The 17,251-nt window shown below is 52.9% G+C and overlaps 1 protein-coding gene across 2 annotated transcripts in view; it reads left to right on the top strand.

Annotated features, from left to right (window-relative positions):
- The window catches only part of galnt13 (polypeptide N-acetylgalactosaminyltransferase 13), a 777,028-nt gene that overhangs the window by 737,965 nt on the left and 21,812 nt on the right, over positions 1–17,251 (top strand). The window contains exon 12 of one of the 2 annotated variants that reach the window (XM_072475314.1): positions 7,572–7,776. The exons of the other annotated variant lie outside the window; for it this stretch is intronic. Coding sequence (XP_072331415.1) covers positions 7,572–7,757 — 186 coding nt within the window. The 3' untranslated portion in view covers positions 7,758–7,776. The remainder of the gene's footprint in view (positions 1–7,571; positions 7,777–17,251) is intronic. 2 annotated transcript variants of the gene reach the window in all.

The raw sequence follows: 17,251 nt of genomic DNA, 5'->3' as shown, positions 1-17,251 counted from the left end.
GGTAATACTTAAAAGTCGCTTTTCTTACCTTGCTCCATGCACAGAGTTGCCTGACTTTCACTTTCACGGCGTGCCTGCCACTATAATCCGTTATTTGCTTCTTCAGAATGACTACCCTAGGAACGTGTTCAGTCGACCGTGGATAACTACTCAAGACGAAGTACGAGACCGTTTAAATAACGGGACGCGTCTTCTCGGTTCCTCTTGAGCCGCCCCCCTTGAACAATGAAGATGATCCCGGGCGAGCCCCCAATTGTGAGAAACACCGCTCACTTAATAATAATTTACACTTAGCCAAATTCTGAAGAAGTATTTTATTCAATCGATCCTGCAAGAGCGGGTGCAGCCCATCAACATTGGCAGACACAAAGAATTCATACAGCATCACTAGTTATATACAATCCGTGAGAAACACATCCCACAAACTGCTGAAAGGGCAGTTTCCTTATCAGTGATTCCTTATTTGGACTTGTGGGGCGACATTATCCGACCCCCCGCCGAATATCCGGTGCCGGAGACTTCGGCAACGGGCGGGGGCGGGATTCACGAAGTCCCGCCGATAAATTCCTTCTGCAGCACGATCTTGCTGGATCCAGGTCGCTGGATGGGCCGAAGTCCCGCCGATAAATTGCCTGTCCCGCCGGCGTAAATTAAATCACCTACCTTACCGGCGGGACAAGGTGGCGTGGGCGGGCTCCGGGGTCCTGGGGGGGGCGCGGGGCGATCTGACCCCGGGGGGTGCCCCCAGGGTGGCCTGGCCCGCGATCGGGGCCCACCGATCCGCGGGCGTGCCTGTGCCATGGGGGCACTCTTTCCCTTCCGCCTCCGCCACAGTCTCCACCATGGCGGAGGCGGAAGACTCCCTCCACTGCGCATGCGTGGGAAACTGTCAGCAGCCGCTGACTCTCCCGTGCATGCGCCAACCGGTGATGTCATTTCCGCGCCAGCTGGCGGGGCAACAAAGGCCGTTTCCGCCAGCTGGCGGGGCGGAAATTCCTCCGGCGTCGACCTAGCCCCTCAATGTTGGGGCTCGGCCCCCAAAGATGCGGAGCATTCCGCACCTTTGGGGCGGCGCGATGCCCGTCTGATTGGCGCCTCTTTGGGCACCAGTCGGCGGACATCGTGCCGTTTCCGGAGAATTTCGCCCCTGATGTTCATTTTGTCTTCCCCCTTGCTTAGTGGTTTCTGTTAGCTCCTGGTATATCCTTGGACTGTCAATTAAAATATAAGAATGAGGCCCCCTGCTTGCACCTGCGTCTTGTTATTGTACACCCCTTTCCTTCCCGAAGGTCAGTCCTGTACATAGTTACAACAACTTGCTCACTGTAGCTTACACAGAACTCATCTTGACATCTTATTTTCCCATCAGGCCCTATTGTTGACACCCTAATTGTGAACCAGAGTTATACATGTAAAAACAACATAAAATGCTAATTTCTCACACTGTGGCCCCTCACCGTTGCGATGGACCTGGTCAGTGGGGTTGGAGAATGGGCAGACATGGCCCACTCCCTGTGCTTCATGGCTGAAAATATTGAGACCCTGGTCAAGACGAGCGCAGGCCTGCAAGACTGGCAGCTCCAGGTGCTGGGGGAGTCCCCGGAGCTTGCTCTGGCCGCACCCCATTCCAAACAATAGCCCGGCAACCATCGGGGACCCCGAAGGTGGAGGAGGTGATGGGGCCCGTGCCGGTGACTCCCGCAGTGGAGGTGCCGGAACACTTTAGTGCCTCTAACACCCCCACCACCCCCCAACTGTCCCTGGTGCATCCGATGGGCAGCGGGCAAAAGATGGTGGCATCACACCACCTGTGACACCCAGAAGACTGCCTGGCCTGTCCTGGCCTAGATGCCAGGTGACCGATGGCCTGGCATTCATCCTCCAGCATGTGAACCTTCTGCAGCACGATCTTGTGGAGGTGCTGGATCCAGGTCGCTGTGACCTGGATTCAGGTCACAGGGCGAGGAACGCAGCAGGCCGCCTCCACATCTGATAGACCACCTGGAGTTCCACCGAGATGGAACGTTAGGACATGGAAGATTAGAAAGGTAGACACCAGTCAAGTTGGCACGGATGAAGCCGATAGGTCAGCGATCGGGGCTTGGGCACAATACTTGTATATATCACAAGAAACGCCTGTTCACCGACTTTCCAAACTGCCTCGGTCCTCTATCTGAAAGCTGTGAGGGATGGGCTGAGTGCAGAGGGTGTGCTGGGTGAGTGGGAATGGCCACCCACACATGCAGGGATCATCCTGGCAGATGGTGGAATATGCTACTGGGGACAGGAGTCAGACTTCATCAAATGATGTGGAGCACCAGAGCTCATCACGGAGCGGGTCATCATCATCCACCATCCCATGGACCAGACCCGCTGATACTGCCAACCCAGGGCTAGCATCCTGTAGTGAAGTAGGTGGGAAGCACAGAGGGTGGTACAGGTGCGGCAGGGCATGGTGTGGGACGGGATGTCGGTGACCTGACTGGCTAGTCGATGAACCTGGAAGATCAGGTTGTCCCGTGTATGGCAGCCTTGGCACACACATTATGCTGCTTCCTGTGGCTGTCCGGGCCACATGTTCTGCCCATCTTGGCCCTCCGCCGCATCCTCCTCATCAGACGATGGCCTGGCATTCATCCTCCTCCAGCATGTGAACCCTCTGCAGCGCGATGTTGTGGAGGGGATAGGAGGCCACCACGATGTAGGAGACCCTCCTAGGGCTATACTGGAGGGCCTCACTAAAGCCATTCTGGATGGCCCCACCAGAGCAGTCCATGCACCTGAACCACCAGATAAGCGTCACCAGCCACAACCGCTGCAGATAACCCCTGTTGCCCAAGAGCCAACCCCTCACCTAAGGGTGCACTTCAAAGGTGTCAGGAATAATCGAGTGTGACAGGGTGAAGGCGTCGTGCATGCTGTCTGGACCTGGGGCGATGGCAGCGAATCCCACTGCCCGGGCAACCTGCTGGGCTCAATCCAGATTGAAATTGATCCATTGTGCTGCCAGGGCACATAGGGCCTCCATGACAGCGCAGATGTACCTGCGCACGGAGGTCTGGGAGACCTCAGATAGGTCCCCACTCGGCACCTGGAAGGACCCTGTGATGTAAAAGTGCAGGGTGACCGTCACCTTGACGGCCACCGGGAGCGGGTGTCCTCCTCTATACCCCCGCGGTGCCAGGTGTGCCATAATCTGGCAGTTACGCCATGCGGTCTCCTTGGTTAGCAACACGCAAGCATTTGGGCCTTCAGCGACACGCTCGGTCCAGTAGGTCTGACAATGAAAGGCGCTGCCTGTATACACAGGGCCTGATGTGGCATCTCCTTCCCACCTCCCCCATGGCGTGTTGAGCGGCCAGCTCTCCATCCTCACCAGCTGGCCCCTGCTCCTCTGGGCACGCTCCAGTTCTGCAGGACCCACCACAAGCAGCTCCTGTTCATACAGCCGCAGTGTATCCAAGGGCCACCGGCCAGGCAGAAGCCCACCATTCCTGGCTAATTACTGAACTCCATTAGCTGCAGGAGGTAAAGGGCAGACATATTAGCATGGTGAGCACTCCCGTGCCCATGCATGGGAGCCCTGACTTGCATTGCAGCCCCCGCATGCCCCCCATCCCCGGCTGTTCCCCTGACACTTTGCCTTTTCAATACACTCTTGGCCCGGTTGGTGCCTGAAGGTGGGGGGGCCTCTATCCTCGCCGCCCATGCCAGCGTTGTGCTCTACGGCCCCTGTGGGGTCTATTGTGGGGTTCTCTCTACCTTGCCAGCAGGGTGGCACCACATTGTGGCAGTGTGCCACTGACCGTGCCATGCTTGGCATGTATGCGGGCAGGGCCCACGGACAGGGTTTTGCCAGGAGAGAGGGCACTGTTGGGACAGTAGCTGCTGTATGATCTGGGTCCTTTGTGCGGCGGCACAATAGTTATGCTTCCTTGTTTTGGAAGCAGGATGGACGGGGGCAGGAGCGCAGTGGGCAGGTGGACTAGCTGTTAGTGTCACTGGCAAGACATAGGGCAGCACGGTAGCATTGTGGATAGCACAATTGCTTCACAGCTCCAGGGTCCCAGGTTCGATTCTGGCTTGGGTCACTGTCTGTGCGGAGTCTGCACATCCTCCCCGTGTCTGCGTGGGTTTCCTCCGGGTGCTCCGGTTTCCTCCCACAGTCCAAAGATGTGCAGGTTAGGTGGATTGGCCATGATAAATTGCCCTTAGTGTCCAAAATTGCCCTTAGTGTTGGATGGGGTTACTGGGTTATGGGGATAGGGTGGGGGTGTTGACCTTGGTTAGGGTGCTCTTTCTAAGAGCCGGTGCAGACTCGACGGGGCGAATGGCCTCCTTCTGCACTGTAAATTCTATGATCTATGATCTATGTGCCCTGCAAGGGGCAGTGTGCTAGGGTGGATGCCAACTGCCATCGTGTATGCAGTGGGGCAACATCTCGGATGGATGCACTGGTGTGTGCTAACACCTGGTGGGCCACAGGCTGTGCTGGACCACACCCACCCTGTTGATGGGTCAGCTGGGGCTGTGGGCTCTTAGGGAGATGACTTGGTGCAGGGGACACACCCATACAGCGGGTGATGCTTTGCGCATCTACCGGCCACAGTGGGCAGTCGGCAGACTATGCAGCCAAATGGCTGCCTTGCAGGTCGCAGCAATGGACAACCCGGTCCCGGGTGGACACACCAACCCCACCGGCCCAATCCCTGGTCACTCCCGCTACTCTGGCCCTGGCAATTGCCCCCCAGCCGGTTGCACAACTGTTGCGCTATTGGGAACATTACCTACCTCCTCTCTCGCCCTCAGCAGCCATGGAGCCTGTTTCCTGATTTTAAATAGTGAAACTCGCCGTCATCACTTTCGCCTGGCGCGGGCGGAGCATCGCGAAAGAGTGGAGACAACTGGGTCGGTCCCATTAATGAGATGTTAATGCTGGCTACTGTATATTTTGCATGCCCGCGCCGGCACATGGCGAAAACCACATTCACGCCACTATCTAGGCACTATCATGGTGCTCCGTTGGGCACCCAGCCTGGATTTTTGTTGGTGCCGGAATCTCCGCACGATTGCGATTTGTGATTCCGGCGTTGACTGATGGAGAATCCCACCCAATGTTTTAATGAATTAGTAAATACATTTTCTCATTAGAAATGTTAGCTAATTTAGTTATTTTCAATGGGATTTACCAATCATTTTAATTTGATTCACTGTTTCTTAATTTTGTGCTCGGTCTATTACAAACAGCCGGAGAAACATGGGGCGGGATTCTCCGACCCCCCTCCGGGTTGGAGAATCGTTGGGGGCTGGCGTGAATCCTGCCCCCGCTGGTTGCCGAATTCTCCGGCACTGGATATTCGCCGGGGGTGGGGGTCGCCGACCGGCGTGGCGCGATTCCCGCCCCCGCCGATTCTCCGGCCCGCGATGAGCCGAAGTCCCATTGCTGGAATGCCTGTCCCACCGGCGAGGATCAAACCACCTCTCTTCCCGGCAGGACTTGGCGGCGCGGGCGAGCTCCGGAGTCCTGGGGGGGGCGCGGGGCGATCTGGTCCTAGGGGGTGCCCCCACGGTGGCCTGGCCCGCCATCGGGGCCCACCGATCCGCGGGCGGGCCTGTTCCGTGGGGGCACTCTTTTCCCTCCGGCTCGGTCACAGTCTTTACCATGGCCGAAGCGGAAGAGACACCTCCCCCCCCCCCCCCCCCGCCCCGCGCATGCGCGGGGATGACGCCAGCAGCCACTGACGTTCCCGCGCATGCGCAGACTTCTGCCGCCCGGCGAAGTCCTTTCGGCCCCGACTTGCGTGGCACCAAAGGCCTTTCCCGCCGGCTAGTGGCGCGCCAACCATTCAGGCGCGGGGCTAGCCCCTCAAGGTGAGAGCTTGGCCCCTAAAGGTGTGGAGAAATCTGCGCCTTTTGGGCGGCCCGACGCCGGAGTGTTCACGCCACTCCATCCCGCCGGGACACCCCGCCCCCCCCCCCCGAGTAGGGGAGCATCCCGCCCATGTTGTTTGATTTGATCAGCGAATTGTTGGGACAATAGCCTGATGTACCTGATCAGATCATTGTTCACAGTGTATTGTGTAAATGGACCAAAGGTTGCCATCTTTGGACCTGAAAGTGCCCAGTCTACCTGAAATTACCCTGGAAAGAAAAGTATTTCAAAACTTTAAATACCAGGTTAAGCAAGCCTTTTCGTACTATAACTCAGTAGTGGCAATGCAAGTGATATTTTTCAATAATAAGATACAGCTGTCAGTCCAAGAAGATATTTTGCCTGCCATGTAGTTGAGCAACATCATGTATTGATTTGAGTACCAGTGTAATACTAGATATTTATCCCAGATGTGCATCCCAGTGATGGCTGATCAGATCAAACAATATGTTCCTCTGGCGATTTGTAGTAGGCAAAGTAAAAGACTATTCAACCAGCCCACACTTATGAAATCCATATAAAGTTAGATGTGATTTCACGATTTGGCAGCATTTGTGGACAATCCTGAGTGTGCTAATAGCCACACTAACAACTAATTTAAGAAAATTAGTCGAGTTTGATATTCAGGGACCCATTCTGTACAAACAAGCAGAATATGTTCCAGCCTATTATGAATTAATCAGAAACATGGGGAGCCTGCAGTTTCTTATCAGTTTTTCAATGGCGATGCCTCAGCCAATCAGAGTTGACTTTCTAGCCAATCAGGACTCCTTTTTTCCTGTGGTATAAATTGTTGTGATCATTTGAAATTTGGCATTTTTATGCTCTGGTGAGTGCAAGATGGAAAGATTTGGCAACATGCGTCTCTTTTCATCAAGACTACATTGATGCAAATTTGGTTTCTTAGACCTAAAATTCCATGGAAGTTAAACTAGGTTTGTGTCATTTCCAGGATGTTCCCTACTGTTAAAGCCTCTGTATGCCCTTTAAGAAGCAAATACCAGACAGAGTCTGAGAAGGGGGCACACTCAGCTGGAGCTACTGCTGCTACTCCTCAGTTGCGACCTGGCATTTGTGTGGCCAACTGTAATTTGAGTGATTAGAAGTCAACTGGGACACATGGGCCCCACCTGGCAAATCTGTCTGTATCTCCCCATGAAGTTTGTTTTTCAGTTAACCAGATCAGCCCTTTTGTGAGGGGATGAGTAGGAGCGAAGCCGGGGGAGGTGATTTACACAACCACGCTCCCGTCCTTCCATCTTCACCACCACCCACCCCAATCAAGGGACGCAAGATACCACAGAAACATCCAAATTGTCTCTTGTCGCCACCTGGTCCATGAAACGTGGTTTCCATCTGTTGACCCAGCTAAGTTCAGCTGGATCTGGAGAAGACAGCAATTTCAGAATATCCTCTGGGATTGTTGCGTGGGAATTTGGGGGGAAATTTGTTCTTTTTACTTCTGTGTTACAGTACAAATAAGAGGAATGAATTATAGCTTAGTATTAGATTGGCTCTCCAACCTTGGGTTAAATTTAAAATCATGTCTATTGATTTCTCATTTTAAATGGTTGAGTGCTTTGCCTTTCTGATTATATTTCTGCATGTTCTAGTTCTTCATTTCTTTTTTGTCACACAGAAGCACTTATTTGTTCATATAGATAGCCAATTATGCCTATCAACTAGCAAACTGGACAATGGGAAATATGTTCCTGCTTTGGAGAGCTGCTCTGACAGCCCTTTGCACCTATGGAACCTAAGGAACTACACTCGTCAAGAAGTTTTCAGGAATATTTTTTACAGCCCAACTGATTATTTTCTTTAACGTAACCTAAAAGGTAGAGGTCAGTAATTTAATCATGCTTTGTAAAATTCCGTTGTGGTAGCTGTGTAGTATTTATGGTTATGGTATTGATTGGAATTGAGCCCTATGTAATTTCACAGTGATATTTTGACTTGCATATGGAGGGTGTAAATCACTTAGTGACCTGGCTGCATTATTCAAAAGGACACTGTCAATCAGATGTGTTTGTTTTCTAAAATCGTACATTACAACAACGGCTACATTTCAGAAGTTTTTTATTGGCTGTAAAGTACTTTGGGAATCCCATGGTTGTGAAAGATGCTACACAAATGCAAGCCTTCCTTTTATAATTCATCATTTCCTAACATTCATTTATTTTTAAGTTTTCACTATATTAAGGGTCTGGTAATTGTTATTTTTTTAAGCAAATAATGGAAAATGTATTTTTTGACCTCAAGAATTGACAAGGAAATGCTATGCTCAAATCTCATTTTAAAGGCAGTGTTTCTGCAACTCTGCCAGTCGGTCATTAATTATGGAGAACAAAGGACATGTATTTGTTACAAGAGGAATTTCAGCCCCGACGTATATGCTTTGCTGTGGAATGATGCTTGCAGTGAGCTCTGGATATTCCCCTGTTGATCCTACAATGCTGAAGTATCACCTAAATAATATTTCTGGTCACTTGTGGAAAACATAAACAATCTGAAGGTTACCGTGCATGCATTTCATAAAAAGCACCCAATCTAATATTGTTAGTGTTGGCAGTGGTCTAGTGAGTGGCACTCTCGTCGCTGTGTTAGAAGGTTCTGGGTTCAAGAACCACTCCAGGACTTGAGCACAAAAATCAAATCTGACACTCTACTACAGTACAGAGGGAGTGCTACAAGGGTGGCTATATTTAGGATGAGACATTAAACTGAGTCCTTGGGAGCGATTCTCTGGAAATATTTCCAAGTGCTGAAGCAAGCGGAAATTGCCACGTGTTTCCCGGCGCTCGGCCCAGCGAGGCCAGCAACACTATTCAACATTAATTGGTCCACTTAACGAGGCCTCACTGGTTTCTTGCCCCGAATGCCGGCTCGCAAGCTGATTCACCAGCCCCCCGCTAACAACATCGAGCTGCACTTGCTCAGCCAACCCCTTCCAGCTCGCAACAATGGCGCCGAGGAGACCAGCCCAAAGATTCGGGGGTGTTGACCTGGGGAGGCTCCTGTACGCGTTGGAGGCCAGGAGTGCAAGTTAGCTAGTAATATAAAAGTTTCTTTCAATACATAAAAGGTAAGCGAGGCAAAAATAGACATTGGACCACTGGAAAAAAACGTAGACGAACTGAATAGTTACTTTGCATCAGTCTTCACAGTGGAAGACACCAGTCGGATGCCAGAGCTCCAGGAGAATGAGGGGGCTGAGGTGAGTGCAGTGACCATCACTAAGGAAAAGGTTCTGGGGAAACTGAAAATGTCTGAAGGTGGTTAGGTTACCTGGACCGGATGGTCTACACCCCAGGGTCCTAAAAGATATAGCTGAGGAAATTGTGGAGGCATTGGTGATGATCTTTCCGGAATAACTGGTGGCAGGAAGGGTCCCAGAGGACTGGAAAGTGGCTAATGTAAAACTGCTGTTTAAGAAGGGAGGGAGGCAGAAGATGAGAAATTACAGGCTGGTTCGCCTGACTTCGGTCATTGGTAAGATTTTAGAGTCCATTATTAAAGATGAGATCGCGGAGTAATTGGAAGTGCATGCTAAAATAGGACTGAGCATGGCTTTGTCAAAGGGAGGTCATGTCTGACAAATCTGTTAGTGTTCTTGGGGGGGGATAACAAGGAAGTTAGTGCATCTGTGTCATCACTGACGCCCTGTATGCCCAGGCAGAGTGTTACATCCAGTACCCTGTGGACCGCCTGGGCAGTCGCTGGCTGCTGGGCGACAGGTGCTACCTGTTGCAGTTGTGGATGATGATGCCTATATGGAGGCCACAGACGGACGTGGAGACCTGCTACAATAATGCCCATACAGCGACCAGGGGTGTTGTCGAGAGGTGCTTTGGGGTCCTGAAGATGCGCCTCAGGTGCCAAGACCACGCTGGATGGGCGCTCCAATACGAGGCTATGAGAGTCGCCCACATCGTAGTGGTCAGCTGCGTCCTCCACAATATAGCCCAGCAGAGGGGCTATGTGCTGGAGGAGGATGAGGAGGAAGAGCATGCCTCGTCAGACGAGTAGGATGATGTGGAGCAGGACAATGAGCGGGACATGGGGCCTGGTCAGGCACGGGAGGGCCAGCGCGCACGCGATTCCCTCGTCGAGGCACGTTTTACCGACTAGGGGGGTGGCGTTGCTGACCAGGAGCATGGACACCACCATCCCACACTCACTCACCTTCCACACCACCAAAGACTCTTTCCTCATGCACCACCAAACCACCTGCATGCACACCCCCTTCATGTGCTACAAGCTGGGGGTACTGGGTTGGCAGTGAAAGTGGGCCTGGTCCATGGGATGGAGGATGATGACAACCCGCTCTGCGATGAGCTCTGTGCTCCACATTGTTTGACAATGGATTTGGATTTGGATTTGTTTATTGTCACATGTACCGAGGAACAGTGAAAAGTATTTTTCTGCAAGCAGCTCAAACAGATCATTAAGTACATGAAAAGAAAATCAAATAAAAACAAAATACATAATAGGGCAACACAAGGTACACAAAGTAAATACATGGACACCGGCATCGGGTGAAGCGTACAGGGGTGTAGTATTAATCAGGTCAGTCCATAAGAGGGTCGTTTAGGAGTCTGGTGACAGTGGGGAAGAAGCTGTTTTTGAGTCTGTTCGTGCGTGTTCTCAGACTTCTGTATCTCCTGCCCGATGGAAGAAGTTGGAAGAGTGAGTAAGCCGGGTGGGAGGGGTCTTTGAATATGCTGCCCGCTTTCCCCAGGCAGTGGGAGGTGTAGATGGAGCCAGTGGATGGGAGGCAGGTTTGTGTGATGGACTGGGCTGTGTTCACGACTCTCTGAGGTTTCTTGCGGTCTTGGGCCGAGCAGTTGCCATGCCAGGCTGTGATGCAGCCAGATAGGATGCTTTCTGTGATACATCTGTAAAAGTTGGTAAGAGTTAATGTGGACATGCCAAATTTCCTTGGTTTCCTGAGGAAGTGTAGATGCTGTTGTGCATTCTTGGTGGTAGCGTCAACATGGGTGGACCAGGACAGATTTTTGGTGATGTGCACCCCCAGGAATTTGAAGCTGTTAACCATATCTACCTTGGCTCCGTTGATGCTGACTACAGTACTTTGCTTCCTGAAGTCAATGACCAGCTCTTTAATTTTGCTGGCATTGAGGAATAGATTGTTGTCGTTGCACCACTCCACTAGGTTCTCTATCTCCCTCCTGTATTCGAACTCGTTGTTATTTGAGATCCAGCCCACTATGGTCGTGCCATCAACAAACTAGTAGTTGGAGTCGGAGCCAAATTTTGCCACGCAGTCGTGTGTGTACAGGGAGTATAGTAGGGGGCTAAGTACGCAACCTTGCAGGGCCCTGGTATTGAGGACTATTGTAGAGGAGGTGTTGTTTATTCTTTGGTCTGTGGGTCAGAAAGTTGAGGATCCAGTTGCAGAGTGAGGAGCCAAGTCCTAGGTTTTGGAGGTTTGATCTGAGATTGGCTGGGATTATGGGTTGAAGGCAGATCAGTAGCCAATTAATAGGAGTCTGATGTCAGAGTCCTTGTTGTCGAGATGCTCTGTGGATGAGTGTAGGGCCAGGGAGATGTCTTCTGCTGTGGACCGGTTCGGCGGGCTGCGAATTGCAGTGGATCAAGGCGTTCTGGGAGTATGGAGTTGATGCGCTTCATGACCAACCTCTTGAAGCATTTCATTATGACTGATGTTAGGGCCACCGGACAGTAGTCATTGAGGTACATTGCCTGATTCTTCTTTGGCACCGGTATCACGGTGGTCTTCTAGAAGCAGGTGGGGATCTCAGAGCTGAGTAGGAACAGGTTAAAGATGTCCGCGAACACATCTGCCAGCTGGTTCGCGCAGGCTCTGAGTGCACGACCAGGGATCCCGTCCGGTCCCGTCGCCTTCCGAGGGTTCACTTTCAGGAAGGCCGATCTGACTTTGGAAGCTGTGATGGTGGGCATGGTGTGTTATGGGCTGCTGGGGCACTCGACAGTGGAACGTCATTTTCCTGCTCGAACTGAGCATAACATTTATTGAGTTCATCGGAGAGGGTTGCGCTGCTGCCGGAGTTGCTGCTCGGCTTTGCTTTGTAGCCCGATATGTTGTTTAGGCCTTGCCACAACCGCCAAGAGTCTGTAACGCTAGTCTGTGTCTCTAGCTTGGTCTGATATTCTCTCTTGGCATCCAGGATGGCTTTTCGGAGGACGTACCTGGATTTCTTGTATAGGTCAGGGTCACCTGACTTGAACGCCTCAGACCTGTCCTTCAGTAGGGAGTCAATCAGGCAATTGAGCCATGGTTTTCGGTTGGGGACGCAGTTGTCCACACAAATGCTGATGACGTCTGTGACGGTGGTGGCACACTCATTTAAGTTGGTCGCTGGGTTCTTAAATATGGACCAGTCCACTGTCTCCAAGCAGTCATGTAGGAGCTCTTCTGTTTCCTCGGACCAGCACTGCACGACCTTCTTTGCTGGATTCTCCCACATGAGTTTCTGCTTGTATGCCGGGAGAAGGAGCACCATCTCATGGTCTGATTTTCCAAGGTGCGGTCGGGGGATGGAATGATAGGCACCCTTGGTTTTCGAGTAGCAGTGGTCAAGAGTGTTATCGTCCCTGATGGGATAGGAGATGGTCCAGTCGAATTTTGGCGGTACACTCTTGAGGTTGGCCTTGTTGAAGTCCCCGGCCACGATGAACAAGGCCTCCTGGTGTTCTGTTTCGTAATTGTTTATAGCTGTGTACAGTTCGTCCAGCACCTTCCTCACTTCTGCCTGGGGTGGGATGTAGACCGCTGTGATAATGGCTGAAGTGAACAATGTCTGACTCATGCCCACAGTAGCACCTTCCACCTGGGTGATCCCTGCATCCGAGCTGGCCAGTCCATGACATGGTGCTGTCGAATCGCTGAGGAGGGGGTGCTGTGGATGGTCGAGGGGAGGAGGGGGAGCACGGTCCACCCATGGAGCCTTCATCTGTCCCCCCCATCCCCACTACCAGTGCCCAGCACTCACCATCCCACACACACACCCATCAGACAAAGCACAGAGGCAGGTTGCAACGGTGTTAACAGGTATTTATTGTGAGGAGGTATATACAGTCTGTGCCCTAGCCCCTATAACTAAACTGTGCCCTGCACCTGTGCCAACCTAACGGGTGTCTAACTTTCTGGCCTTACAGGCCCGAACACTACACCTAGGTGGTTCCCCAGACGGTACAGCAGGAGTGGAGGCGGCCTGCTGTGACCCCTTTCCTGCGACGAAGGTCCCCGTTGGCATGTGTCTCTTGGGGCGGCTCAGCCTGGATGGGTGCGGCTGCAGCTCAGGCGTCCTGGGTGGTGTTCTGCCCGCTTCCTACCAGATGCAACAGGGACAGGAGGGGGGGGAGCCCGAGGTGCTGCGGTGTTTCTGCACCTCTCCTGCGGGAGTCACCGGCACGGGCCCCAGCACCTCCGCCTCCCTCGGGGTGCCCAATGGCCCCGGGCTACTCCATGGGACGGGGGTGCGAGGAGAGCCATCCCCTGAGGCCCCCCCACCATCCTGGCGCTGCCAGTCCTGGAGGCCCTCTCTGGTATCAACAAGGTTCTGCACATTCGCGGCCATGGAACACAGGGAGTGGCCCATCTCCATCTGGGACTGCACCACATCACGCTGCGACTGTGCCACCACACCAAGGGTCTGTGTCACATCAGCCAGTGAGTGGGCCGCATCCCTCAGGGTGTGGGCCACATCAGCCAGCGTGTGGGCCACGTCCGTCTGGGACTGGATCACCTCCTTCCGTGTCTGCGCCACGCCGGCCTGCGCCTGGCCAATGCCGCCGATGCTCTCAGCAATGGCCTGCTGTGACTGGGCCATGCTGAGGAACACCGCTGCAATCTCCAGGTGGCTCAGCATATGGTTGCCTGTGAGAGGGCAGCCTTGTCCTGGGCCTTGTCCCCCGCCTGCACAGAGTGCCCCAGGCCTTGGACACGCTGACCCATATCCGACAATGCTGCCCCCTTTGCCTCCACCGCGGAGGCACCTGTGCAGTTTCGGCCTAGGTGGCACACATGACCGGCACCATCCCCTGCTCCTGCACGCAGATGGAGTCCTCCACCTGTGCCCGCAGGTGCTGGACGCCGGCCGTCATCCCCTCCTGTAGTCCCTGGTTCCTGCCTGCATCTGCACTGTTGGTGGAACTGGATGTTCCAGGAGCTCGGGACCCGTCTGGGCGGCAGCTGGTTCATGGGGCCGCGCTGCCCTCCGACTGTCTGCCCCTCGTCAGCTCCCACCTCTACCTGCTGTACCGGAGCGACTGTGTGGTGCGCACCAGATAGTGTCCCAGGAGCCTCTTCACTTGTTTGCCCAACCAAGGTGAAAGTCTCTGAGATGGTGCAGGATGTTGGAGTCAACTGTGAGGGAAAGTCTGTGACCTCCTCTGACTCAAACTCTGGGTCTTGGGCAGAGGGCTGGTGTTCAGGCTGCTCTCCCCGTCAGTGCTCTGTCATCCAGGGGGCACCGGCTCTGGCACTGGCTGGAGTGGGGCGCCCTGGATGGACCCGGTCCCTCTCCGGCAGGTCCTGTAAGACACAAGACGGCATGTATGGTTAGACAGCCGGACGGGCGTGAGGCGTGAGAGGGGTGTGGGGGGGTGAGGGAGGTATGGGGGGGTGGGGGGTGAGAGGGTGAGGGGGGTGGCAGGGGGACACATATGTCATGAGGATCCGCACTGGGCAGGGGGTCTCGCTTCCTCGCCCGCCGCCGACCTCCGCATCGGCGACCTCCCTTTCCTCAGGGCCGCTATCCACATCCAGTGCCCTCTGCTCGGGCACGGTGAGGGGACGAAGGTCTGGTGGTCCCCCTCCGGTCTTCTCCCGCTCCCGGCGGTTGTGCGCGGCGTTCTCCTCGGGGGGGATAATCACAAACAACGACACTGTTAGACAGTCTGGCGCATGCGGCCCAGGAGTTGGGTAGATGATGGCCTCACTGGCCACAGCACCCAGCCATGGTGGCTGGCATGGTGCAGGCATGTGGGGCAGGGTAGAGGTTTGGCCTTCCTCAGGGGAGGGGGGTTCCGTGTTCCATTTGTGTGGGAGGGTAGGGGGGTTGGTGCCATGGGCACAGCGCTGCCTACTCACCTTGGCCGTCCTGAGGAGGTCGTGCCATTTCTGCCTGCACTGGATGGAAATCCGGGCGGCTTCGGCAATGGCGCTGACTGCACCTGCACCCAGGCACGGCGAACGGCGATGCCTTGCGCCTTCCTCCCGGCCGGGATACAGGACCATCCAACCTCTCCTCCATGTTATCCAGGAGGGTCTCCAGCTCGGCGTACCAGAACTGTGGCGCTGCTCTCCTTCCAGCCTTGTTGGCTCCGACAGTGTGTGTGGGGGGAATGAATCGCTTAAGTGCGGTTGCAGTTGTGCGGCAATCACAGAACCAGCGAATCCGGCATCGTTTTGCTCGCAAACGGTGGTGTTTCAGTTGCCGACAGTGCTAGCCCCTTTAGAGTTGGCGAATCGCTGCACCTGTGGCCCCGTTTTTGCTGTCGTAAAAGTCCACACTTTTCACCACGGCATCAGCACTTATTCTCAGAAACGGAGAATCTAACCCCAGAATTTTACATTACTTGGGCGGGTGAGCACGCCACCAACAGCGAGTTAAATCGCGTGAAAAGATATTGGGTGAGATTTTCCTTCCCGCTGGCAGGATCACACAAAAAGCCGTAGACATCAGCAGGACCGGAAGATCCCACCACCAGCCAATGGCAAGGTGCTTCGGCCACTGGAAAGCATGGGAATGTGGGAAGAGCAGGAAAATCCCGCCTGCCATTTGCGCATCCCCACGTCATCACGTAAGCACGCAATATTTCAGTCGGCAGATGAGCATGATTTACAAACACGCCCACCAGCCATCAAGCAGGCAATTTAGCTGATTAAGGGACCAATTGAGTGCAATTTTACGTGGGCCATCCGATATAATGGTTGGTAGGTGGGTCAATTAGCTAGTCGGCCATTGCGTATTAGCTGCAACCTTGATCCAGGACGGGGTGAACTGTTCGGGCTGAAATAAAACTAAAGAAGGTGCCTGGGGACTGAGGTTTGTGTCTGAATGTACTACAGCCTGGACACTCCACATAGATTTTTCATCACAGTTTTCATCGCAGTTTTATTACTTACAAGTCAGCAGCTGCCTGAGACTGTGCTATAGCGGCTGCTCCCCTGAGGGACCCAAAGCAAAATGCCAGCCTGCCTTCCCGCTTTTCTCCACGCCCTCCCAGTTTGGGCTCTCATCTGCAGCATTGAGCCTTTCCCAGTGCATCTTTCACGCACGCTGTTCGTTAATTGGGCAGTCAGCGTGAAATTATGTTCTGGGGCTGATCACGACTGGAAGTGTGTTTCACACGTGCTTCCCGGCGTGCTGAGTGTGCACACCTGACAGGTGAAAAACTCAGGCCCAAAGGATACAAGCTCAACCTTTCTTTATGAACCCTTCATTCCAGGAATGAGTGAAGTTTGCCCTCTCTGAACTACTTGGAACGTAATTAAATCCGTTTTCAAATAAGGGGACCAAAACTGTACACAGTACCCCAGATGTGGGGCTGGATTCTTCCGCCCCGCCCGCCGCAAGATCGGCACGGGCAAGACGCGGACAATGGAAAAGTCCATTGACCTCGGGCGGGATTCTCCTGTCGCCGGGTGGGAGTGGCTGCAGAATTCCGCCCGTGGTCTCATCAAAGTACTGTAAAGCTGCAGTGATATTTCCCTACTTTTATATATTCCATTCCCCTTAAGCACCAATATTCTATTTATCTTCGAATCACTGACTAACATTTTGTGATTAATGTACAAGGACGCTCAGATCTTTCTGTATCACCAAGTTCTGCAATCTCTCCATTTAAATAGTATACTGCTTTTCTATTCTTCCTGCCAAAGTGGACAAGTTCACATTTTCCCATGTTATCTCCATCTGGCAAATTAGCCTATCTATATCCCTTTGCAGACACTTTTTGACCGCCTTTTGACAACTTACTTTCCTGCCTATTCCATAATTAATATTGAAGAATATATTCTACTTTATATCATAAACAATAATCCTGAGAAACCTTCACTCATTGAAGCTTAGAATTCGCAAATGAAAAGCTCCTGTGTACAATGTATTAGCTGTATTCGATGTAAAATGTACTTTGAAAAAGACATTTGATGTTACCTTTTTGTTGCAATGACATTCTAACTTTTGTACATTTTCTTCCTTTCTTTGCTCACTCAAAAATATAATCTGTACAACTTCATTAAAAGCCAACATTATATTCTGATGCTTGAATGAACACTGACATTGTTATAAGCAGCTTAATGGGTTG

The sequence above is a fragment of the Scyliorhinus torazame genome, chromosome 2 (assembly GCF_047496885.1).
Source record: "Scyliorhinus torazame isolate Kashiwa2021f chromosome 2, sScyTor2.1, whole genome shotgun sequence".
Classification (NCBI taxonomy): Eukaryota; Metazoa; Chordata; class Chondrichthyes; order Carcharhiniformes; family Scyliorhinidae; genus Scyliorhinus; species Scyliorhinus torazame.
Note: the sequence above shows the minus strand (reverse complement) of the source record. Positions and strands in the feature narration are given on the sequence as shown.